General features: G+C 41.2%; 1 protein-coding gene across 6 annotated transcripts in view; it reads left to right on the top strand.

Moving 5' to 3' along the window:
* The window catches only part of DDX10 (DEAD-box helicase 10), a 213,525-nt gene that overhangs the window by 55,726 nt on the left and 131,141 nt on the right, over window positions 1-26,658 (top strand). For all 6 annotated transcript variants that reach the window (XR_012672021.1, XM_075140022.1, XM_075140026.1 and 3 more), the window contains exon 13: window positions 4,360-4,825. Coding sequence is in view for 5 of the 6 variants with exons in the window: in XM_075140022.1 (XP_074996123.1) it covers window positions 4,360-4,825 (466 nt within the window). In the remaining variant the exon portion in view is untranslated. The remainder of the gene's footprint in view (window positions 1-4,359; window positions 4,826-26,658) is intronic.

Genomic DNA, 26,658 nt, shown 5'->3' with positions numbered 1-26,658 from the left:
TTTGGTTATTAATCAGATCATCTGGAAAGCCTGTTAATTCAGACTTGTGTCACTTCAATTGATTTGATTTCTCCTGTTTTCAAATGGTTGCTCATCCTGTCTTCTGAAAATATTTTAAATGTTAAATGTAGATGTAGCATATATTGCTGCAAGGCAAGTAATACACATTTCTTCTCTTGAAATAGCTTCTGGGAGTATTTAACCTTTTTCAAGCTATTTTAAATTTTTGTCTGAAGCTGTTCTACAGTAAAAGAAATCACTGTGCTGTGTTTTTATGTGTTCAAATCATTCTGAAGAAGTTCACTAATGGAGTACATCTTACATTTAGTAAATGTAGTGACTTAATATTAGAATGAAGCACTAACTTGCATAAAATTGTTGTGCAGCAGTTCTGCAGAAGTGACCTCAGATTCTTTACATCTGGCTCGTATTTCAAAAAGGACTGGAAATCATCTAGGTGCAGATTAGGAACTCTTGTGACACTTAAAAGATTGTACTGGTCTTAAATTTCCTGTTTAATTTGTTTTGTGCAAGGACAGATTTTGCTCTGAGTGTCTAAGGTTCTGTCTTTTTAAAGAGCTAACAGAGATTCCCAGCTTTTCACCCAATCCAAATAGAGGCATAGTGAAGTTACCGTGTTAATGTAAACATACTCAAGATCTTTATATAAGCATAATTAACAAACCTCAGAAGAGGCAGTATTTTATGTCTGATACACCATTCGTTTGAATGAATTTTTAAAAATGTTTACTAGTTTTGATTTTCCTTATTCAATAGCAAACAAAAGTGGTGTTATTCTTAAAGCTGTACAGTGTTCTTTCTTTGGAGTTTTACTCTTTTAACTTATTTCCTGAAAGTCATTGTCAACTTGCTTTGAATTGAAGGAGGTACCTGAGCATTGTAGGTGTTTTGTTCAGTTAATTCTATGTATTCCCTGATCAGTGTTAGGCAATGATGATGTCTGGTCACCTCAGTTTCTGTTCATGAATGGAACTGTCACCTATACTGTCATTTGTAGTAGCAAAATAATCCATTGGTTTCAATATTGCTTTTAGAAGCTGATTTAAAAGGTCTTTCTATAAGAGCTTGCTCCCAAGAAGTCATTGCATTTCACGCCAAAATATGAAACAGGATTGTTTTTTGGTTTGTCAGCTGAATTTGTGTTGCCATTTTAAGGCTACCATAATCTGAAGACTACATTGTGGTGTTAACATGTTTTTAGTGTTCTCTGTTAGAATTTGTGAAATCTCACTAAATACCTGCTTTTTGTCTGTCTTTATGAGAACCTTGCGCATTTTTTATTCCAGAAGACTGCATGAATGCTAGCACTGAAATCAAAGAATAGCTGTAACTTTAGTCAGCATAGGATTGTGGTCTGAGTGGCATCTAATGAGTTAATGAAAACTAATATTGCCCTTTCTAGTTGATGGAAAGAAAAGCTGGTTCATGTATTCAGGTTTTTTAGTATAACTGAACTTTGGATTTGGCAAATGATTAAGAAATAAATTCTAAAGAAACTGTTGAATCTTACAATATGAGGAAACTTCTAGCAGTAGTAGAATGTGTTTGTCCCAAATTGTTCTCCGTTTGGAATATACTATAGAAAAGAGGCAGTAATGAGCCAAAATGCTGACATTTCTTTGAGAAGTTGTGTAATTAAAAGTGTTTGGGGATTGTTTGTACACAACTTTGTTTAAGCTTGTCTACTATTACTTTCTTACCAGATTCGACCTTAACACCTTCCCTCTCCCTCAAGTCTAAAGGGCTGTATTCTTTTGGTTCACATGTCATTTGAATTCTGATAGCACTAGTCTTTTTTGGTAGGATTGCTAAGTAGTGTAGAAAAATTGGCCAACACTAACTGATAATTAATTTTATGCAATTATTAAAGTAAGACATTAGTGCAGAACAGCAATCTGGCAGGTGGGATTTCATATTTGAATGAGAACAGCTGTGTTGAAGTCTCCTCCACATCATGGGCTGCTCTTTTTGATGTTTTTTAACTTTTCCTGTGGAGAGAGTAGTTTCTTCACCTTGTCAAACTTTTCTCTGCAGCCATGATCCTGATCTTTGATACTAGCTCTGGAGACATAGAAGAGAAGCTGTGATAAAATTGGAGTTTGCAACCCTGTGTACGTTGTGTCTGTCTGCATGACAAAGAGAAGTGAACACAGATCGCATAGTTGCCATACAGTACTACTACTTGCCGTACTTTATCAACAGTTGACAGCAAAGCTTCATGTAGAATAATGTTGTGAAATCCAGAAAAGCAAAAAGTGTTTCTCTTGCAAAGGATTTTTTTTGCTACTTTGATCCCCTTGCCGAAGAGATTGCACATTCATTGACGTTGCAGCAATCTCTTTATACGTGTTTTACTGTGCCTGGTGTTAAGGCCCAATTCCAGGTTTGAATCTCCTCCAGCTGCTGCAGTGAAGCATTACATCTGCTTTGTTTGGTTATTTTTGTTTCACTTAGACAATAGAATCACACTTTAACACATAGTTTCATTGCAAAGGTAATTAGTGTTAGCTGTCAAACACTGAAACAAGTTTAAGAATGCTGGTTGCTCCCATTTCAGTTCCCAAATGTGTTGTGTTATCCTCTCAGCAGTGCACTGTCAGTAAATGGGCAAAATACATTGGATAGAAACTTACTTTGATCATTTTTTCATAAAACTCTATTTGCTTTGCTATTGCGGTTAATTGCTTGTAGAAGAACAGTATTGAGTTATCTTAAACATACTTAACATATCTTATTATCTCAATATACTTAAACAAAATTAACTTTACATTAAAATTAAGACTTTATTTATTGAAAAACGTGTTCCTCATCCTAACAGTGTGAGCTGCTTTTTGGGTGCCTGTCCACTTTTCAGTGTTTTAACCTGTGGCCAGTACCAAAACTGCCCCGTTTAACCACAGGTCTGGTTGTGTTTGGGGTTTTTTTTTTGTTTGTTTGTTTGTCATTTAAGCAGGGTGCCTCTCATGTTGACTACTCTGTCCCATTGGCTACCATTAACAGTTCAAGGCTCTCCGGGGCCTACAGTCCACTCTTGCTGCTCTGCAGTACCGTTTGGATGCTTCATGGACTGTTTATAAGGACATTTCCACCACGGAGTATAGACTTGATTTTTCTCCTATGACTAACTCAGGTTTCTTTATTCAGAGCTGTGTGGTGAAGAGAAGACATAATGCTGTCTACTTGAAACAAGTAGCTTTGAGAGGAGAGGTGGTGTATAACTGCGTGATCTGAATCGAAAGAGACCGATCTTTTATACGTGTGTGTGCACGTGTACATATGTAGCCATTTTAGTTGGTTAAATATTTTACTCCCTTGCTAAGTGTATGTACTAGCCCTGAGTATTACAAATACTATGAGTTCTGTATTGTGTGTTTTTAAATGTATCTGTGGGCCTCTGTGTGTTCCTTGTGCAATACCGGTATCCTCCCACATTTTTTTATTCACCTAATGAGAAGGCTCATGAACTTTGAAAGAGACTTAAATATTGCTTTTTTGAATTTGGATTTGACAGGGTCAGGTGTAATAATAATGGGCAATTATGAAGTTTACTGAAGTCAAATGATCTGTTGGAGACAGGGTAGCTGTTCCCATGCAATGCTCTCCAGTGTTGTTGCTATACAGTATTTTTGCTTTTTGGCTAATTTTTGTCCCTTCATATATAGAGTACTAGTATAACTTTGAATTGTCATGAATAACTGGGTAAAATAATAGTATTGTCGGCACTGCTAGCTACGTATGCCATGAAGGTAAAGCCTTGCTGTAGAGGGATGCAGGCAGGTGAGATTTCCTTTAAGGGAGAAACGTCTCTCCCTTAGCTTTTTCTTCAATTAGTCATTTATCTGTACTGAGTTTGTTCTTCTAATCTTTACATCACCGTGAGATGGTGGGGTAAACGTTCTGGATGCACTGCTAGCAGTGAAGGACACTGACAGGGATCAGTGCTATCTCAGTCCTTGACATGACGTCTGTGTATTTTCAATACCAAATTACATTTGTGTTTCTTCCACCGTATTTTACTGTGAATCATAGATAATTTGCTCTTCTCTACAGCTGTTCAGGTTCTTTGTTTGCTTTCTTTCCTGGGAGGATTTGTAACTGTTCTTGAGAGTTCTCAGTTATTTCATCTTCTTTCCTCTCCCAATGTTCACTTGCATTTTTCAAGCTAGATTGTCCTGTTGTAGGCTAAATATTGTTTTGTAAATATGTTGGTTGAAATGTATCAATATGAATTACCATAATTAAAATTGAATCACTGGAGCCATCGATGAGCGCTTCTAATTTAGTCAAATTTTCTGTATCTGCCTTTCAGATTAATTTATGTTTAATTCCATGCTTTAGATCTCTTGGTCTTGCAATGGCACCTCGTGTGAGATTTCTTCAAAAAGTTCGCAAACAACTGTGTGCGAATGAGGCAGCTGATGGGACGGATCACTTGAAGGAGACAGAGCAAAATAAAAATACCCTCTCCTCAATAAACAAGGAAGGAGTGGAGAAATGCAGAACTAGTTTCACTGGAAAGGTGTCTGTTAACAAAACAAAGGAGAGAAGGGAAGAAACTGAGGAATGTTCTGCTTCCAGTGAAGGGGCTGAGGAGACTGATGAGTCTGAGGATGAATCGAAGGAGGTATCGGAGGAGGAGGAGGAGGAAAAAGAAGTTCCTGTACCAAACAGGGTTCCGAGCCCAGACTCCATGCAGTTCTTTGAAGATGACGACGATGATGATGATGATACTAAAGGTCTTGATTTGCTGACGGTGAAACGACGGAATGTTTTTGGTGTGGAATCTCAGGATAATCCAGCACGGGTAAGTTCACTTCATAGTAATATTTATGAATCTTAATGATTTTATATTGGACATACTCCAGGTGAGGAGGAGGAGAAAGGAGAAAGTTCTGCTTTTAGCAGAATACTTGCTTGAAGTCAGATGTGTTGTCCATATGTATCAGAGGTCAGAATTGCTCCCAAAAGATAAGTGGTGTGACTTACACTTTTATCATTTTATATTATTAGCAGAAAGTAATTTTATTTACCTAACGAATATCCTTGTAGTTGCTTTAATTTATGAATAACATAATTTGAATACCTGGGAAATTTTGACAGTTTTAATTCTTATCACTTACTAATTTGCTTGTGCCTCTCTAAAATAGCTGCCACTTTAGTCATAATTTTGATGCTGTACCACAGTTTATGGCACTGAGAAGCAAACTGCAATGCATGATGAGCCACTTCCCGATACAAATCGTAACAATCTTTTCAGTAATATAACCTTCAAGCCGTGATTTTTACTTTCAACAGGACCTTTGCTATTAGGAACTGAGCCAGTACCAGAAGGAGGGAGAGTGCGCACACTTCTTGTAAAGCATAGTTATAAAGACTTATTAAAAGTATTCGTGTAGATCTTCCATTTCCTTGGCGAGTAGCTTTATAATTCAGGATTTCTCTGTGTTTGGTATTCTGAGAAATGTTGCTTTCATTTAATCTTTTAATACAGTGTTATAGTAAGGATGGTTTTGGTTTTTTTTTTTTTTTTTATTATTTCTATGAAGCAGATTTGGTATGTGCATATTGTGAATTTTTTGTGTATCCTTTGCTATCTAGCAATTATGTAGTAAAGAGATCCAAGTGAAATAGCCATCTGCTTCAGCAAGATGTTTTTCTGAGCTTATATGCATGCAAGGGGAGCCTCCTGTTAAGCAAAGCGTTTATTTTTCCAACTGGTATTTTAAATCTTACTTTTTCTGTGCTGTTATTTAACATTAAAACATTTAACATTAAAAACAAATTGGTAACTTGCAATACTTTTTATATTTTTTTCCCCATTTGTTTATTTTCTGGATAAAAGTTTTGAAGTGATTATTACTGCATTAAGGTAGATCAGATCATTTCTAAAAAATTAGAAACAGCTGATTCCTCTGGAGTGTGAGAAGCACTGAGCAGCGTGAGTGCAGTTTTCCTGTTGCTGTGTGTTGGAGTCTCCTTCTGGGGAGGACTCGGGAACCAGTTTGACTACAGTGTACTGGATCATTGCTGCATTTCTAGGATGAGGCAGTGCATTAATTAATAGTATCAAATGCTGCAGAGAGTCTAGGAATATGAACATAGAGTGTATACTTGGCTAGATCAGTTACGTTTTTATTTTTTAAAATCTATTCTTTGTGCTAAATAAGGTAGGAGTCCTGTGGAAACATTAGTATGTGATCATCTAATTGGGAGATTGTAAGTATGCCCACAAAGGTTGAATTCAGTTTGCATTTATGCTTTTAATGTGTGTGTGATTGATTTTGCAATTTCACTATTCTTACATTATGCTTCTTGTTGACAGCAGTTCAACTGCCACTGTTGAGCTTCAGGATGTTTTCGTAAACGGAAATATTATATTCAGTTTCAATTTTTGAATAGCTGCTGTTAGAGACACCATCGCTTCCTCATCCTTGTGTCTTCCCTAGCCCTCCAGTGGAAGAAGGAGCAAGAGGAGGTGTTAGGCTGGCTCCACGTATCCTGTGTGGTGGTGCAGGGCACTGACCTTCGATCGTAGGTGGGGTGGGCTCATCCACCTTTGTAACAAGGGAAGGGAACTAGGCAAAAGGAGCAAGGGTTATTTAAACTGATGATGGCATAGAAGAGGATTTGTGTGACTTTCTTATAACATTTTGGTTTTGTTGAATGTCCGTGGTACCCAACCTAACAGTGAAAGGTATGTCATGGTGTGAAGTGAGACGTATCTGATGTTAGTTCCATTAATAGCGCGATTTGTGGCTCGATTCCACTCTTTCCTCTTTCTCTTTCTTAGTGTGGCCCTTGGCCGCATGTGTACTCAGTCTCTGTCGTTTTGTGACAGCAGATACAAAGAAAAATCTGTTCTCTCTGCGCTGCCGTGTAAAGGAAGAAACCTTGGATAAGGTGAAAGACCTTGGCAGATATTGCAGTTTTGTTATGAGCTTCTGAGCTCATTTTTAAGAGGCACTCACTAGGTGCCCTATTTATGAATTTTACTTAAATATGTCATGATTTTTAGCTGGTGATAAAACTCATGGGACTTTTTTAGAAGTACAGTGTTCTTATGCATAAAAAGAAGGTCAGCTGTATGCATAGAGCCATTAGCATTAGCAGATATGCAGTATTTAGCTGTTGTGTTAACATTGTGGAAATTATTTGTTTAAAGTGCATTTAACAATATTAGCAGTATTGATGTTGCAAAGACTGTAAGTACTCCTTGGTTACAAACTTCGTTTTTAATGCTAATTTTATGAAATGAGTTGTTGCATTTGGAAATCCAAAGGCTGTACTTCTTAAACTTCAGTCATTATTTATTTTGAGAACTAAGATTAAGCCCATAGTAGTTTTTTCTTGGTTTTGTTTATACTTTAATTTTAGTCATCTTGTCAGACATACCGCATGCTGTCAGACTTGTCTTCTGCTATTGAATTTTCTGTTTTAGGATAGAGAATATTAAACGCCTGAGTTCTTAAGATTGCTGTGACTCCCTCTCTGCTCCCCCATCTCTTGATTTATGGACCCCTAAAACTTTTCAAGTGGGGTCCTTACTGGCTGCTTGGAACACTGTAGTAAGCATAAGCATACAGAGGGCTGCCTTAAATAGTACTTGGAGATTCCTCGGAGTTAGTCTGGACTCTCAAAGAGCCTGGTGTTTGAATACTGTGGCTACGGAGGGAAATTATTTTATATATCATGATTCTGTCTCAGCTACCTGGCTTGCCTTGTAATCCAATAATATTACATATAATGACATTTTCTTACATTTCTCAGACACACAAACACTGTAAACCAAAATATTATGACCTGGATATGTACATGTTTATAAAAGCAGGAGAGAACAGACGAGGGTAAATCTCCCTAACTAGAGCTGATAGGGGAGTCTATGCCAAGAAGCAGAGAGTGGTAGCTAGTTGTAATGTGGACCTCACACGGAAAATGCCTCAAGGAAACATAATTTAATGTGTACCAAAGTGAGAACATAGTCCTCTAGAATTTTCTTCTGTGATGTTGTTACCACCCAGAGAAATCAAAATTAATTGTCAGAGTTGTGATTCATCTTGATTGCTTCTCTTACATTGACTTTTCCTTCTGAATGGGGTCTCTCTGCTTCTGTTCCATGTTATGAGATAGATTTTTGCCAATCTTGTGTTTATATACTGCTTTTTCTGTGTGAAGTGTCTTCTCGTTCCTCTTACTAGCTCTTACTAGCTCTTATTCTTACGCTTTCATATTAATTTATATTAAGCGTGTGACTTTGTCTCCACGGTGCCTTTCAGGAGGATGGTGAGATAGGAAATACCAAGGAGGGAAGAAACAATGGAGTGAGCTGGCTGACGCTGGTAGCGGCGTTGTTTCCCTTATGGATAGCCCCCTCTGCTTTTGCTGTAGCAGTGGGTTGTGTCCAAGAGAAGAAGGGTGCTCCGGCCAGCCCGCTAGCTATAAAAAGAGCATTATTCCTTGGAGACATGTTGCAAAGCTAGCATTCTGGCAGAGAAAATACAGAAGTTAGTTATTTTTAAGTTAAACAAAAGTCAATACTGTGATGCCTTATATACCATAAATTCTCCTTCCTACAGAACATAAGTGCCTTAGGTTCTCAGCCTAGTAACAGTGTGCTTGTGTATTTCTAGTTGAATTACAGCAAGTAATGATTTATATGAAGTACAGAATATTTGCATACAAGTGAAATAGGCCTACATTTGGATATTAGCCGAAGTGCTTCAAGAATCAGTGTTAAGAAAAAATACCTTTTATCAGCCATGAATGGAAGTGAAACCTGCTGACAGTACCTCAAGCCTCTTTTATGCACAGCAGCCAACACAGCCAACACAGAGCGCGTGGAAAATTTTAAAGAAATCACTTTCTTTCCATGCAATTTCAGTACCTTAACTACAACCAAAATTGTTTTTTAAGAATGTCTATGATGTCCAGTTATATTCTATGTAATTTTAAAAAGTCTTGTCATTCAGGAGTGCTTCTGTAAGCTACACAAAGGACAGAGCAAAAACATTTCTTTGCGTTCTTGGACAACTTTTGCTCTTGAGATTTGCAGGGATTTCATTCCCCTGGCTTTATTATTTTTAAGTAGAACATTGATGACTTACTTGCTAGGTTAAACTGTATAACAGAGGCTTTTCAGACAGTCCTTTGTAAAAACCCGTAATCCACGTTAAACTCAGATCCATAGGTCACTTACTGTTTTAATCTTTCTTCATTGCTCTTTCAGGTTAGCTGCTTTAGGACCCTTGTGTCTGCTCTACATCCATCTTTAGATTTCTCTCTAATGATTTCTATTTCAATTATTTTTTTAGCAATGTACTAAAAACTTCTGTAGCGTATGAAAAAGTTGCTGTAAATATTTGAGTTTCTTGCACTTTTAAGGCAGCATTCTAGATATTTGCATCAATCCCCACGACGTTTAGGAAAACTGGAAAATCTGTAGGATTAAAATTCTCTCTGAGTTACTCGTAAGCTATGTATTTCAAATAAATAGCTGCTGTATATCTCTTAAGGTATGTGTGTAGCATAAAATGGTCATCCTAAATATTTTTAATCATGTTTAAAATCTGGATAGAAAGTATAATTTAGGAATTCTATTTTAATATCTGCCGTTATCACAGATCTTAGCTTTCTATACCATAAGCTTCGGAGTACATAATCTTGATGTGCTGGACTTGACTTAGCTTCTGTGAAAAGTTTTACATTTGAAAGTGCTTTTGAACCATTGTGAACTGTGGTATTTTTGGTGTCCACAGTCCACCCTGTGGGCCTTTGTTGCTTTTGTAAATAAGAATCTGGCACAGAGAGATGCCAGATGTGTGTGGGACTTGCTTTGAACATTTTCGTTACAGCTCTTTGAAAAATACCTTCTTCTTTCAGCCAGGAAAAGCTTCCCCAGGTCTGATGGGAGGTGTTCACGAGTCAGCGGCTTTTTCCAGCTGGCTGCAATGTGCTGCCTGTCTTCTAGAGCAAGGGGCGTTCACAAGTTAGCAGCCACTGTAGCACACTCCTGAACTAAGCAGTGCCACCTTTTTATTTTAGTTACTGAAGCTGTGGGTTAAAAAAATCCTTAATTCCATATGCCATCTGAAGCAGCCTCACAAGCCATCTTCACTCTGCTAAACCTGCTGAAGTATCACATCATTTGCTGTCCTAACGAGAGGAAGCTATTTTGGAATCTGTTTCTGTGGCTAACGTGTACTGAAGTACTTTGAAACTTGCGTTTAACAATGTAAGTTGTGAACCCGTTCTTCAGCGATGATCTTTCAGGTGGATTGATGGTTCGTGCAGTGCAGAGTGACGTGAGCAGGCTGGAACGTTACTTACATGCTCAGGTTTCAGCATCAGGTGCGAATTCAGGTTGCAATGAGGCATGCTTTGTCTTGTGATTGAGTAGACCCGAAATGACTGAGAGAGATGCGTGGTCTTGTGTCTCAGGAAATATTAGGGTACTGTATGATTTAATATGATTCACTAAAATATCATTCATTACATACTTTTAGTAGGTTACTCAAGCCTGCAGTAATACCCTCAGTTTTAATTGTGCTTAATCACTGATTTATAGCCTTGTTTAATATATTGCAGCAGTTTCATAGATGAGGGTGAGTGAGCCAAATACAGCTAGGCAATTTTAATGCAGAGTAATCAATATTCTCTGAATCCATAGGATTTGTAAATTCTAAAATGCCACAATTTCCTTTAAAATCATTAGTGCCTGAATGCTTGCTGAGTGATGGCATTGGAAGTATTTATAACTATGACATAGTTTTTGGATAAGTGATTTTCTCTAAGTTGAGTGCTAAAATTGTGAAATGCTACTAGAAATTATACAGCACTAATTTTTAAAGGAAATCCTGAAATAGTAATAAAGTAGACCAACAGTGTGTAGTTAAAATTATGAGAATTGTTCTTTATTGTATGTGTGGATGTCTTCTCCGATACGCACATCTGCTACTGTAAGCATTGCTTGACAAACTACCTATGCACATTTTAAACAATATTTGGGGGCAGATTTCTTATCTGAGCTATGTAATTTTTAGCTGGAATTGTTTGATAATTATGGAAAAAAAATTGTGCTTTCGGTGATGATTCATCAGCTGTTAGCCAAAATGAGTCCCTGGGTAATTCATTACATTATCACTAACATGTAAATTGTAATTTAATTACTATTTTAAAAATGGAAAAATGTGTGTAGTACACTGTTTCCAAATAGTGACCTGCTGACTGATCAGGAGCTAGGCCAGTGATCACAGGAAATCTGCTTGGTCACGTGGAGCTGATGTTTTGATTTGTCCCAGCTGTGAAGAGTTGTAGTGTTGGCAAGAATAACTGTGTGTGGTTTAACCCAACAGGCGGCCAAACACCACACAGCCGCTCACTCACTCCTCCCTGCCACAGTAGGATGGGGGAGAGAATTGGGAAAAAAAAAGTAAAATTCATGGATTGAGATAAAGACGGTTTAATAGAACAGAAAAGAAAGGGAAAATAATAACAGTAATGATAGATAGAATATACAAAATAAGTGATGCACAATGCAACTGCTCACCATCCGCTGACCGATGCCCAGCTGGTTCCCGAGCAGCTGCCCCCCCGCGAACTCTGAGCATGTTGTCACATGGTATGGAATACCCCGTTGGCCAGTTGGGTCAGCTGTCCTGGCTATGTTCCCTCACAGCTTCTTGTGCACCTGGCCGAGCATGGGAAGCTGAAAAGTCCTCGAGTAGTGTAAGCACTACTTAGCAACAACTAAAACATCAGCGTGTTATCAACATTATTCTCATACTAAATCCAAAACACAGCACTATACCAACTACGAGGAAGAAAATTAATTCTATCCCAGTGTCCTGGTTTCGGCTGGGATAGGGTTAAATTTCTTCCTAGTGCTGTGTTTTGGATTTAGTATGAGGAGAATGTTGATAACACACTGATGTTTTCAGTTGTTGCTAAGTGCCCTCCTAGTCCAAGGACAGCTCCCGTGCCTACTGACTGAGCTAGGTACACAAGATGGGAGGGAACATAATCAGGACAGCCAGCCCAGCTGGCCAATGGGGTATTCCATACCATGTGACGTCATGCTCAGTATATGAATGGTAGGCGTGATCCAGGAAGTGCCGATCGCTACTTGGTCAGCGCGGGTGGTGAGCAATTGCATTGTGCATCACTCATTTTGTATATTCTATCATTATTTATTATCATTATTCTCCCTTTTCTGTTCTATTAAACTGTCTTTATCTCAACCCACGAGTTTTTCTCACTCTTACCCTTCCGATTCTCTCCCCGTCCCACTGGGGGGGCGGGGGGAGTGAGTGAGCGGCTGCGTGGTATTTGGCTGCCTGCCAGGTTAAACCACGACAGTCCTTTTTGGCGCCCAACGTGGGGCTCGAAGGGTTGAGATAATGATAGATCTGACCAAAGTGTGTTAAGGCAAAATTGTTATAAGCATCCATTATATTGATTGGTCACAATGTTGATGTATTGGCTGTCAAAGCTGTGGGGCTGGCTTTCAATGTTGGGTCATGTAATACCTTGCTTGCAGTATGTGTTCCCTTTTGTGCTGTTTATCATTATTCGGAACTGGGCCAAGATTATCATTTTGTTGCTGTTTTATGAGGTGATAAAATCATTGGTCATAAGTCTAATCTGGTATCTGTACTCGGCACTGCCGTCATTTCTGTACCTCGGGAACCACCTCTTAGAGATTATTGGTAATTGCACTTGTTCCTCCTCGGAGAATGAATTTAAGGGGGAGACGGGATGGGACACTCTCTCCCACTTGTTCATCTTCCCTTCCATATCGTCAGAAACTCCTTTTTCTTCTATCCTCTTCACAAAGATGTCCACAATATTCCCTGAGAATTTTGAATATCCTTGGGATGCTCAAACAAGCATGTTCATATTGGTACTATGTCTCCTGAATGTGGTTCAGGCCTTGTTTAGGGTTAAACAACTATTCAGGAATACTGTCCAGAGATCAACCCTCAGGAACAAGAAAAGAGGGAGGGCAAGCAGCAGTGCCTCATTCGGGCGGGCGGAGCGGCGAGTCTCGGGGGCGGCTACAGACACGGTGGCTACTCAAAACCCCACGACAGGCACTGCGGCTACTCCAACCCCCACGACAACCCCTGTGGCTACTCAAACCCCGGCAACAGTCACCGTAGCTTCTCCAACCCCTGCGACAAGCACTGCAGCCACTCAAGCTCCGGCAACAGGCACTACAGTTACTCCAACCCCCATGACAAGCACTGCAGCTACCCAAACCCCAGCAACAGGCACTACAGCTGAACCAGAGGACCAACCCTTGCTGGTATCCATTGCCCCTGTACAGAAGAGGAAATCTTGGAAGCGGAGATCAGGTCGTTTAGAAAGGGATGATGAAAGAGCAGGGCCATCACAAGGAGAGGAGGAGGAAGAGGAAGAACTCATAAACGAGACGGAAATCACCCGATCCCTATCCCTGAGTGAGCTGCGAGATATGCGGAAAGATTTCAGCCGTCGTCCAGGCGAGCATATTGTTACCTGGCTGCTCCGATGCTGGGATAATGGGGCCAGTAGCCTGGAATTGGAGGGGAAGGAAGCCAAACAGCTGGGATCCCTTGCTAGGGAAGGAGGCATTGACAAAGCAATTGGAAAAGGGACACAGGTCCTCAGCCTCTGGAGGCGACTGCTGTCAGGCGTAAAGGAAAGATATCCCTTCAAGGAAGATGTTATATATCGCCCAAGCAAATGGACCACTATGGAGAGAGGTATCCAGTACCTGAGAGAATTAGGCGTGCTGGAGGTGGTTTATAGTGACCTGAACGACAACCAAACGCCCAAAGATCCAGATGACGTCCAGTGCACGTGACCCATGTGGCGGAAGTTTGTACGGAGCGCACCAGCATCGTACGCCAGTTCGTTGGCAGTACTGTGCTGGGAAGAGGAAGAAGCACCAACAGTGGATGAGGTGGTTAGCAGACTTCGGGATTTTGAAGAAACTATCTCCTCCTCCCTTGTCTCGGCTGTAGAGAAACTGTCCCGAGAGGTCCAGCAACTCAAAGACAATAGGTCCTATTCTCCACCTGTACAGACCAGTATCTCAGCCATTAGGAGTCAGCGTTTTTCTCCTCAAGAGAGAGGATATAGAAAGTACACACCACGGGGCACCCTGTGGTTTTACCTGCGTGACCATGGAGAGGACATGAGGCAGTGGGATGGAAAACCTACCTTGACCCTAGAGGCACGGGTACGTGAGTTGCAAGGAAAAACAATCACGCAAGGGGGTTCTCTCAGGAAAAATGCTGCTCCAGTTTTCAGGAAAACTCTGTCTCACGACGGTCCAGTTTCCAATGAACAGTTCCCCAGACAGAGTAGAAGGGCTGATCTTACTTTGGACTGTAATGAAGGAATTCTTGACTCATGTTTGCAAGAAGTGAGAAGCGGATACTATGACCAGAACTAGAGGGGCCCTGCCTCCGGCCAGGTGGAGGAAAGGGACAACCGGGTTTACTGGACTGTGTGGATTCGATGGCCTGGCACATCAGAGCCACAGGAGTATAAGGCTCTCGTAGACACTGGTGCACAGTGCACCCTAATGCCATCAAACTATAAAGGGGCAGAACCCATTTGTATTTCTGGAGTGACAGGGGGATCCCAAGAGTTAACTGTGTTGGAGGCCGAAGTGAGCCTAACCGGGAACGAGTGGCAGAAGCACCCCATTGTGACTGGCCCAGAGGCTCCGTGCATCCTTGGCATAGACTACCTCAGCAGAGGGTATTTTAAGGACCCAAAAGGGTATCGGTGGGCTTTTGGTATAGCTGCCCTGGAGACGGAGGAAATTAAACAGCTGTCCACCTTGCCTGGTCTCTCAGAGGACCCTTCTGTTGTGGGGTTATTGAGCGTTGAAGAACAACAGGTACCAATCGCTACCACAACAGTGCATAGGCGACAATACCGTACCAACTGAGACTCCCTGATCCCCATCCATGAGCTGATTCGTCGACTGGAGAGCCAAGGAGTGATCAGCAAGACTCGCTCACCCTTTAACAGTCCCATATGGCCAGTGCGAAAGTCTAATGGAGAGTGGAGGCTAACAGTAGACTACCGTGGCCTGAACGAAGTCACGCCGCCACTGAGTGCTGCCGTGCCAGACATGCTAGAACTTCAATATGAACTGGAGTCGAAGGCAGCCAAGTGGTACGCCACCATTGACATTGCTAATGCCTTCTTCTCCATCCCTTTGGCGGCAGAGTGCAGGCCACAGTTTGCTTTCACTTGGAGGGGCGTCCAGTACACCTGGAACCGACTGCCCCAGGGGTGGAAACACAGCCCTACCATTTGCCATGGACTGATCCACACCGCACTGGAACAGGGTGAGGCTCCAGAACACCTGCAATACATTGATGACATCATCGTGTGGGGCAACACAGCAGAAGAAGTTTTTGAGAAAGGGGAGAGAATAATTCAAATCCTTCTGAAAGCCGGTTTTGCCATAAAACAAAGTAAGGTCAAGGGACCTGCACAGGAGATCCAGTTTTTAGGAATATAATGGCAAGATGGACGTCGTCAGATCCCAATGGATGTGATCAACAACATAACAGCCATGTCCCCACCAACTAGCAAAAAGGAAACACAAGCTTTCTTAGGCGTTGTGGGTTTTTGGAGAATGCATATTCCAAATTACAGTCAGATCGTAAGCCCTCTCTATCAAGTGACCAGGAAGAAGAACGACTTCAAATGGGGCCCTGAGCAACGACAAGCCTTTGAACAAATTAAACAGGAGATAGTTCATGCAGTAGCCCTTGGGCCAGTCCGGGCAGGACAAGATGTGAAGAATGTGCTCTACACCGCAGCCGGGGAGAATGGCCCTACCTGGAGCCTCTGGCAGAAAGCACCAGGGGAGACTCGAGGTCGACCCTTAGGGTTCTGGAGTCGGGGATACAGAGGATCCGAGGCCCGCTACACTCCAACTGAGAAGGAGATATTGGCAGCATATGAAGGGGTTCGAGCTGCTTCGGAAGTGGTTGGTACTGAAGCACAGCTCCTCCTGGCACCCCGACTGCCGGTGCTGGGCTGGATGTTCAAAGGGAGGGTCCCCTCTACACATCATGCAACCGATGCTACGTGGAGTAAGTGGGTCGCGCTGATCACACAACGGGCTCGAACAGGAAACCCCAGTCGCCCAGGAATCTTGGAGGTGATCACGAACTGGCCAGAAGGCAAAGATTTTGGAATATCCCCAGAGGAGGAGGTGACACGTGCTGAAGAAGCCCCACTGTATAATAAACTACCAGAAAACGAGAAGCAATATGCCCTGTTCACTGATGGGTCCTGTCGCCTTGTGGGAAAGCATCGGAGGTGGAAAGCTGCTGTATGGAGTCCTATACACCAAGTTGCAGAAACTGCTGAAGGAGAAGGTGAATCGAGCCAGTTTGCAGAGGTGAAAGCCATCCAGCTGGCCTTGGGCATTGCCGAACGAGAAAAATGGCCAGTGCTTTATCTCTATACTGACTCATGGATGGTGGCAAATGCCCTGTGGGGGTGGTTGCAGCAGTGGAAGCAGAACAACTGGCAGCGCAGAGGTAAACCCATCTGGGCTGCCGCATTGTGGCAAGATATTGCTGCCCGGGTAGAGAACCTGGTTGTAAAAGTACGTCATGTAGATGCTCACGTACCCAAGAGTCGGGCCAGTGAAGAACATCAAAACAACCAGCAGGTGGACCAGGCTGCTAAGATTGAAGTGGCTCAGGTGGATCTGGACTGGCAACATAAAGGTGAATTATTTATAGCTCGGTGGGCCCATGATGCCTCAGGCCATCAAGGAAGAGATGCAACATATAGATGGGCTCGTGATCGAGGGGTGGACTTGACCATGGACGCTATTGCACAGGTTATCCATGAATGTGAAACGTGCGCTGCAATCAAACAAGCCAAGCGAGTAAAGCCTCTTTGGTATGGAGGACAATGGTTGAAATACAAATATGGGGAGGCCTGGCAGATTGATTATATCACACTCCCACAAACCTGGCACGGCAAACGCTATGTGCTCACCATGGTGGAAGCAACCACCGGATGGCTGGAAACATACCCTGTGCCTCATGCCACTGCCCGGAACACCATCCTGGGCCTTGAAAAGCAAGTCCTATGGCGACATGGCACCCCAGAAAGAATTGAGTCAGACAACGGGACTCACTTCCGAAACACCCTCATAGACACCTGGGCCAAAGAGCACGGCATTGAGTGGGTCTATCACATCCCCTACCACGCACCAGCCTCCGGGAAAATTGAACGATACAACGGGCTGTTAAAGACAACACTGAGGGCAATGGGTGGTGGGACATTCAAGCATTGGGACACACATTTAGCAAAGGCCACCTGGTTAGTCAACACTAGGGGGTCTGTTAAATCGAGCTGGCCCTGCCCAATCAAGACTTTTACGTACTGTAGATGGAGATAAAGTCCCTGTTGTGCACATAAGAAATATGCTGGGGAAGACAGTCTGGGTTACTCCTGCCTCTGGCAAGGGAAAACCCATCCGTGGGATTGCTTTTGCTCAAGGACCTGGGTGCACTTGGTGGGTGATGCGAAAGGATGGGCAAGTCTGGTGTGTACCTCAGGGGGATTTGATTTTGGGTGAAAATAGCCAATGAACTGAATTTTATGATGTCAATTGTTATATGATACTGTATATCATTATTTCTATGGTTGCTATCAATGGTATAGCAGTGAAAATCACCCAGATTAATGAAGAATGAACGAACTCCGATGAAACCGAGCAAAGTGCAACGATGATAGAACTGGACGAGCGCAGCAGTACTGAAATGAGAACTTGCTTCAAGATGCAACAGCCCAACACCACACACCATCCTTCTGGCCCTGAAAGACTGTTATGACAGATGGAGCCCAAAGTTGTGGACTAAAAGAACTCAATGGACATTTATATATATTTATGTGTATATATGTATGTATATGTATTATATGTATATATATAAAAAGGATAGTGGTGATTAATTGAAAGGTATCGAAAAATGTGAGACCTAAGCATAACGTAAATGGTATGGAATAAGGGGTGGATACTGTCCTGGTTTCGGCTGGGATAGGGTTAAATTTCTTCCTAGTGCTGTGTTTTGGATTTAGTATGAGGAGAATGTTGATAACACACTGATGTTTTCAGTTGTTGCTAAGTGCCCTCCTAGTCCAAGGACAGCTCCCGTGCCTACTGACTGAGCTAGGTACACAAGATGGGAGGGAACATAATCAGGACAGCCAGCCCAGCTGGCCAATGGGGTATTCCATACCATGTGACGTCATGCTCAGTATATGAATGGTAGGCGTGATCCAGGAAGTGCCGATCGCTACTTGGTTATCGGTCAGCGCGGGTGGTGAGCAATTGCATTGTGCATCACTCATTTTGTATATTCTATCATTATTTATTATCATTATTCTCCCTTTTCTGTTCTATTAAACTGTCTTTATCTCAACCCACGAGTTTTTCTCACTCTTACCCTTCCGATTCTCTCCCCGTCCCACTGGGGGGGCGGGGGGAGTGAGTGAGCGGCTGCGTGGTATTTGGCTGCCTGCCAGGTTAAACCACGACACCCAGCCAAAACCTGGACAAACTGGGAGGGAGTCTCTTGCCTTCTGCAGGCTGGGCTTTCTGCTTTCTATCTTGGGTAAAGAAACAGCTACCACCTCTGCAGTTAAAAATCTCTTAAAGGAGCTTTGCTTTGAATAAGTGAAAGGACAATAAAACAATAAAGGCCACAGCCGCTATCTTATTTGAGTGAAAATTAAATAAAGTATGAATTGCTTTGGGCCAGCCTGGTGGGGAAGTCTTAGAGGTCTTCCCATCCTTCACTACATATACCACGCTGTTCCCGTGGTCGTTTATTTCAACGCAGAGTTGTTCCTCTCCTTCGCCCGAGTTGTGTGTTTGTTTATTCCTGCAGAAGGAAATCTTGATCTAGCTGATGCTCACCGGATCAAGATAGACTGCTTTGCCTGCTCCTTATGGCGTTGTGTTTTCTGAGTAGACTCCTGTGAAGTAACAGGCTTGTGCTTGAGAAGTGCAATGTGTGGCAAACATGCCTGAAGAAACTGGGGTTGCGTTAATAAATCCCTCAAAAACAAACAAACAAACAAACAAAAAGCATACAGATGGGAAGAAATGGTGGTGTCTTTGAGTTGGGGGGGGAACCTATGGGAAGACAAAAGGGCAAAGGTAACTTTTTGAGGAGCTAAATAGCTGTAATTTCTCTCAAATGTGTCCCCTACATGACCAAGACCACAAAATATTATTTAAAATGCTGTGTTTCATGGTAGTTTTCTTTGGTAATGTTGACCGTGCTTCTTGTAGAGAGACTGCAGTTGCCAGAGAGGCAGCTGGAGAAGATAAGCCAACCTCACTACTATTGTGATTAAAACTAGGTTCATCAACCAGCAGTGTGGAAGAGAAGGAGTGTTTGGGATACTTGTGTCATGCCAACCTCGCTATGAGCATGCTGGGAAGGGAATACAAACCAGTATCTATTTGAAATAACAGCTAGTACTGCCACTGTTCATTTTAAACTGGCATTGCCTTCCTTGTTTCTATAATCTCTGCATTGAGCAAAATTAGTATTACTTGATGTTTTGTTTATGTTGGCACTTTCTTATCTCTGAGTCAGAGTGCTAGAGTCCTCAAAACACCAGCTCTGCGGTGGCAGCTTTCCACCAGGTTCACAACAGAAGGGCCGGGTCTTGCAGAGCAGGAAAGGGCAGTATGTATGTCTCCATAGGTCTCTTGCTGCCTTGGTGGAGAAATAATGCATATACCTCATAATTTTGGGGAAATACTATTTTTACAGTCATCACTCTTCCGCCGTATATACAGTACTACTCTACATTTTGTTGGTTTGTACTTCCGGGTGATCTTGCATTTGACTGCTTTATATTTCATTAATGCAGAGCAGGGGGTCTTTCTGGTGGGGTCACAAATCCCAATGTCACTCCCAAACTTCTTTTCTTTTCTTTTTTTTTTTTCCTTTTTTTTTTTTTAGCAAAGAGAAGTAGAAGAACAAGCTGATACTATTAAAATGCATGTTAACAGCTGCATTAAGCCTTTCCATCTGAGGCTTGTTTGCATTAAGATACACTGAAAGTCAAAATGTACTTCAGCCACAGCTGTTTACAGACTTGCATTGCAGTAGGCATGTGTTCTGCTGGATGCTCCTATATTCCACCCATGGGAATTCACTGGTTTGGTCTTGCAGAAATGGGTAATTCCTCAGTTTGCTCATGTATTTTGGAAATTGCATGCTGACCTAGAATTACATCATCTCTGCTAAAGAATAAATCTCTCTGAACTGTTGCTGTTATTTCCTGTGATGTCTAGTTAATGTGAGATTGGGCATGGGAAGAGGGCAACTTGTAATAAGTTCTGTGAAAGTTTACACGTCCTGGCTCACGGATGAGTACTGTTTTTACAAGATAGGTGTTCATTGTGTTTTCTAATGTCCTGTTTCTTGAGGTTTTCGCTTCAGGTTGAAATTTGAGACTCATTTGAATTGGAACTGGGACGTATATTTGCAGAATGAAGTTAAAATTCCGAGTCTTTGTTTTCATAGTGTTTTCACTGCCATTTGTGAAGCAATCTTAGGGTCTCAAATAAAAGACTAGGGTGGGTTTTTTTTATTTATTTAACAGCTGTGGGTTATAGTAATTTGTTACTTTCTCTAGCTTTTGTTCCAATAGCTTCCCCAACAACGTTGTCTGGAAAGTATAAATAAGTTCTTGTTTATCTATTAATTTTTATGGTGGTCTCAAAAAGCTGAAGCTTTTTAAAAATAAGTATACCATCTGGAATATATTTATATGTATGCTACAAGTCAGAATGACGTGGTAACAAAAAAATAACGACCAGTAGCAGAAATCAAGAGGTGCTATCAATGAGAGACTATAGTAGGTCAGTGAGTGTTGATGCAAGTGTGTTTTGATTAGTGGACTGAAAAGAAATACTAATTTCCAGCTTTAGGACACCAATTTTGAATGGGCATTTCTAGTACGTACAGCTCTCCGATCTGTTTAGAAACAGTGCTGGAAGAAGGAGGCGCACTGTAAAAGAAAGCTCTGTAAATAGCTGAGACAGAAGCTATTGGGACTGATGTCAAGAGGGGATTGAAGGGAGAAAGGAGGGATAAGGTGAGAGAGCAGAGCTGAAAGGCCATAGATTTGTACGGGGATGACAAATGCATGAGGCATCTTTCCAGCCTGATCCCTGGGAAGCCCGTAGGATACGGAATCAGCAGATTCCTGTCTCTCTTAACGTCATGTTTCATGAAAATTTATACTACCTCTTTTGCACTGATTTTTTAAAATACGTGTTAGTGTGTTGCTCACTACCACAGTTTAGAATATTGACTACTCATCTGGTATGTGATTTCCCCCCTCCCCTTCCTTACAGCTCTTTAGTGCTACAGTAGTTACATTTTATAGATGTGAAGGGAAGCGGTCATCTGGTTGGACTTCCCTGGATATCATAACCCTGATATTTTACTCTGTCACTCCTGTGTTGAATGCAAAAATTGAATTTTGCTTAAGTGCACCTTTCAAAAGGCATCTTGTCTGGATCTGAAGACATGAAGAGATTCGAAATCCACCACTACTAGTAAGTGGTTTTAACTCATTTTTTCGTGGTGCGTTGAAGAGGTGAGCATGGGATTGAAGAATAAAGACAGCAGAGGAGACAGTAAGAGGACAGCCGCTGAAAATAAAGGTATTCCAGCAAATAGTCCTTTGGCCTGTAAGAGAGACTATTTTAGCACGCAGAAGAACGTAAGAAGAAAATGTGATACTGTTCTGGAGGAGGTGAATGATGTGATATAAATTGAAAATGCAAGGTGCAAATGCAGATTAAGGCAGCATTTAGCTGAGGGACACTTTGTTACTAAATGTTATCACATGTTGCAAGTGATTTGGAAGGCATCCCTTAGTTCCTTAGGTATGGCAAAGACGCTGTGGGTGTTGAAGGTTGAATATTTTGACGGGCTGAACTTCAGTCAAATTTCTGCTCCTTGCTGGTTCAAGTATTATAATTAGCTTAACAAGGCAAGCCTTAAATAAAAGTTTTATGTACCACGTCTGCAGGTAATTTTTCTCTCTTTGGTTTCAAGATCAGCATTTACTCTAAGCCAAGGAAATGTTATGTTTTCATTAGCCAGTTTTGTTCTTGTGGCTGTACTCTCCCAATTCTTTTTTAATGTTGGAAATGTAAAGCATAAATTACTTTGACTTCTCTCCATTTTCAAGAAGTATTTTATTCTTTTCAGTGTAGCTGAATTTTTCAGTGGGTCATTGAAGCTAATCAATCTTGATATTTCTCTGTTACGGCTAATCTTCTTTTATGGTTGGAAAAATAACATCTTCATATTTTATTTTACCTTTACACTTTTTAAGCACTTATGAGCAGTAATAGTCTTCTAAAACATGTCAGGATGTAATGTAGAACAGCTGCTAATGATTAAAACTAAGACAGCTATAAGGGAATATTTACTGGGTAAATTGAGAAGAGACTAACAAGTCAATAGTGGTATGAGAAATGTTGAATTCTTCTAGTGAAAAAACATTGGAAAATTGAAATCTGATTTTAGGTTGAGTCTTTCTGTCAAGTGTGAGCATCTCAGTGAAACACAAGTGTTGGCATGTTGTTTTCAATTTTTGCTTTAGTTGCTCAAATAACAGTTAAAAGGAATTTCAAATGATGCTGCTGTTACGTGCTCACCTTCGTGTAGCGTAAGTGCTGTGGCCTTCCAAAAGGGTAGGGCTGTCCTGGCATCCACACTGTGCTAGTGTTGGAGTAGGTGGTAACTGATGTAGTTGAAAACTGATCTCACTTGTCCTTTTTCTATGGGTCTTCAGCTAGACGAACTTCTTGCCTGTGTGGCTGTACCCGCCTACCAGCATTTTCTCTTGTACTGGAACTTCTTGACCATAATATCTTCAGAGCCAGGCAATTCCTCAGGTATTTTCTTGAAAAAAGATCTAAAGTAAATCGGAGCAGATCTTATTTTACGTCGTGATTTTGTGCCCGTCTGAACATTAGGAGGGAATCTAGAAAAGGGCACATTCTCTGCTGGTGCGAGATGTTGGCTACCAAGTTGATACAGCAACTGATACATCAGTTAGATAAGAAGAATATCTAAGAAGATACTATCCCCTTATGGTGAAGAAGGGAGGAGGCTCTTTGGGGTGCTTGAGTTTTGCTGGGGTGAGGCAGGTGACAGACTGGAAATCAGTTTTTTCCAGATGCTCGTCGTTGCCTGTACGGGGTTGTGGCTGTGTCCCCGTCCCCGTGGGGGGACAGGCGTGGGACAGGGTGCAGGCTGCCGCCGCTCTGAGGGGCTCCTGCGGGCAGGGCTGGGGCTTCGTTGAAGAAGTCACGGCTGCTTCCACAGGGCCCAAGGGGTAAGTGCTGAAACTGGCACTTGGCCTCTGCCACTAAAGGGGTTGAGCTACCCTGACAGTAGACATCTGTGCTTCCTTGTGTTCACCTCTGTCTGCGGCTTCGGCTTTTTCGGGAACAGAATGCTGCAGCACTCCCCCTCTCCTGAGGGAGTGGCTTTGTTGTGTGGGTCCTGGTGGGTTATACGGTAACTCTGAAGATACTCACCCAGTTAGATAAAGGAGAATTAATGGCAAGGAGTTTAGCATTTAAACTGGAGGAATAGTTGTACTCTTGCTTCAAGTCTAAATGTAAGGAGGACGCTAGGTCAAACCCACAAAAATTATGCATGTATAACTGTGTCTAAATAAAGCTTTTACAGCTAAAGAATTATTAGCTCTTTCCTCAAGTTATTCATCTGAGAAGAGCAGTGCTTCTAAAAGACTTCCCAACTACATTAGTTTTCATTTTTGCAGCAGGAAAGCTGAAGTCTACATTGAAGGATTTTTATAAAAAACAGATTAAATTCAGGTGGAAGTTCTATAGAGGTACATATTCAGCAGGTTAATGTTACTATTAAATATTCAAACTTTTAAATCTGGATTATTGATCAAAGTGTTCTTTTCCTTGTACATATTTCAGATAGTCTTCAATGATACTTGTGTTCCAGAGGTTTCAGAGGACTTGGGTTGTGTTGGGATGTAACCTAGAGCTCAGTACGGGGACAGAAGGACCGTAGGAAACAGTGTGTGTGAAAAAGTATGTCTCAGGTTGACTGTCAAGAAATGGAGTGCATGCATGCCCAAAGAAAGGGGAGGAGAGTAATGTTCCAGTTTGGGGGTGGTATGAGGGAAGGAATATTGTGCACTAGACTAATAATGTTGCTCCAAAATCAATAAAATACAACGACTATTTAATTTCCAAATGCCACATCTACTAAATTTGTTTCAAGACTAAACCCAAACTTTCATATTCTTAATTCTCTTAGGCACTTTTGAGCAGTTCCTTTAGAATTTCATCCTCCTTGAAATGTGGTGGGCATTTGTGATTCACAGAAAAAGTGCCATATGTTGCTGGAAGCCATGAATATATTTGCAAAGAGGTGCAAAGCTCTCAAAGCTCAAAAGTGTCTTTACAGATGTCAGTGACCATGGTTTACCTTGGGAATGTTTAATGAGGTAGCTCAGCATAATAACAAACCAGTTGTTTAGATATGGGTGACATGAAGTTTTTTCACAAGTATAGCTGTGTGTCTGAGCATAATGACATTAACGTAGGGTGACTCAAGGTCTTCAGTCATGAGAGATTATATAGCGGTTAAGGAAACTTAAGGTGGTGGGAGAAACCCAGATTTTTGTTTTTCACTGTGAACCTGTAACTGGTTTGTTTTCTTGTATTTGGTTTGTTTACTCTGAGCACATGCTATGAGCTCATTTTCCATGCTAGGTGAAAATACTCTTTTTTGTTACACATAGGTTGCTTAAAATTCATTCATTCTGTGGACATTAATGTCCAGTGTTAGTGAACTGGGTGTCTGTAAGCCCTGTTGCTTGCATTTGCAAAACGATGGAACACTGTTGAAGGTCAAAGCTTAAGTCTCATGATAACCTGTAATGTGAGTATGAACAGTGCTTTCAGGCTTTTTAAACTTACCCTTTCCTTTTTTATTTATTCTTTTTGTATATCTTTACAAGTAAAAGCTCTAGCTTTTATCTTTAGAGTGCTCTGAAAGCAGGACTTGCTGTCCTGCCTAAATTGATGAATTATAACTGAGTTTCATTGTCTTGAGACAGACTTTTGCCATTCTTACCTTCAGCCGAGGGCCTAAAATCTATCAACGGGAGCAGTTGAGGGCTATCCATCATCTGCCTTTTCAAACCGCCCTTTCTGAGATCCTGCCGGAGTGTATAGTTACTGCACTCGCCGTGTTCACAGCCTAAAAGGACTTGGTACGAAATAGAAACTCAGCGCTTGTGCTGTGAGACCTGGGGCATCTGAATGTCAAACTCTATCTGATGAAATTGCATTCTTCTCCTAATTTAATAGGATTGCAAGAGTAATATAGTTTAAATTTATAGTTGTCATAAGGATAAGGTCAGCAAGTAGATCAGAGATGAATTGGAATTGACCCTGTTTTCTTTTCACTTGAGTTAATTTACCGACTTACTAGGCTACCAGCAGCTCAGGACTCAGTGCATGACTAAGTTGTGTGACAGGTTGGGGTTGTCTTAAACCTTTTTTTAAAAAAGATGTGTAACTTACATACATCAAATATTTAACCCTTGTATGTTTCATATATACAAAGTGTGTATGTATATAATGTATAAAGATAAAATGTCTTATATAAATATTAATTTATATATATTTCACTTCGTATATATGTGTGTGTGTATGTGTATGTATATACATGAAAAAGATGCTGCCCAAATACTTCTGGCTCCAATGTCTTTCCTAAGAAACCTTATTGTTGAGTCCTCAGCACATTTTATATGGGGTTAATTTTGCTAATGCAAGTGGTAAGAGTCTGATGATTAACATTTTAATTTTTGTGGTATTTCTTAGTCTCAGCTGGGAGTACCAGCTCTTAACAGGAATTTTTCCATGTTTTGTTTTGTAATTGTTTGGAAGATGCCCTGTTTTAGAAGGCAATTAGCAAAGGCTGCAAAGAAGCAGGGTATACTCCTCTCTCAGGCAAATTTGGTATTGAAGATACTTCATATGTGGTTATAGGTTAAACTTATTTTTGTACAAGAGCTGTGCCTCACTTCATGTTTCCTTCTCTTTTACTTCCTATATGTTGTTTTTCTTTCGTTAGTGCTGACTGTATCACAAATGCAGGAGTTAGCTGATTCCGGAGAAAGAATTTCTCACTAATCAGTTTTCTTTGTGAAGAAAGATAAATCTGCTGATTTTCCCAGCCTTGTATTTAGTCTGAAATATTGGTCATTAGATTTTCAGGAAAGAGAATGAGTTGATACCATCTTGAGCTCATTTTTTTAATGTAATCAAGGCTGGATGTGAAGATTTCCTATTCATTCCAGGGATCAGTGGTAGGAGTTCCTGAACCACTTTTCAGGAATAATTGTAATGTAAGCAATCCTGTTTACCTTCAGATGTAGATTGAGATGTTGGAGGGTAGGATTTATGTTATGGCTGTGTATGGTAATGAGTAGCTAGACTTGAGGAAAGCCAAGTCATCCCTTTTGGGTTATTCAACCTACATGATTTCTTTCAGTGTATGTGGTTAT

This window comes from Calonectris borealis, chromosome 1, assembly GCF_964195595.1.
Source record: "Calonectris borealis chromosome 1, bCalBor7.hap1.2, whole genome shotgun sequence".
NCBI classification, from domain to species: domain Eukaryota; kingdom Metazoa; phylum Chordata; class Aves; order Procellariiformes; family Procellariidae; genus Calonectris; species Calonectris borealis.
This window is presented reverse-complemented; position numbering and strand designations above follow the sequence as displayed.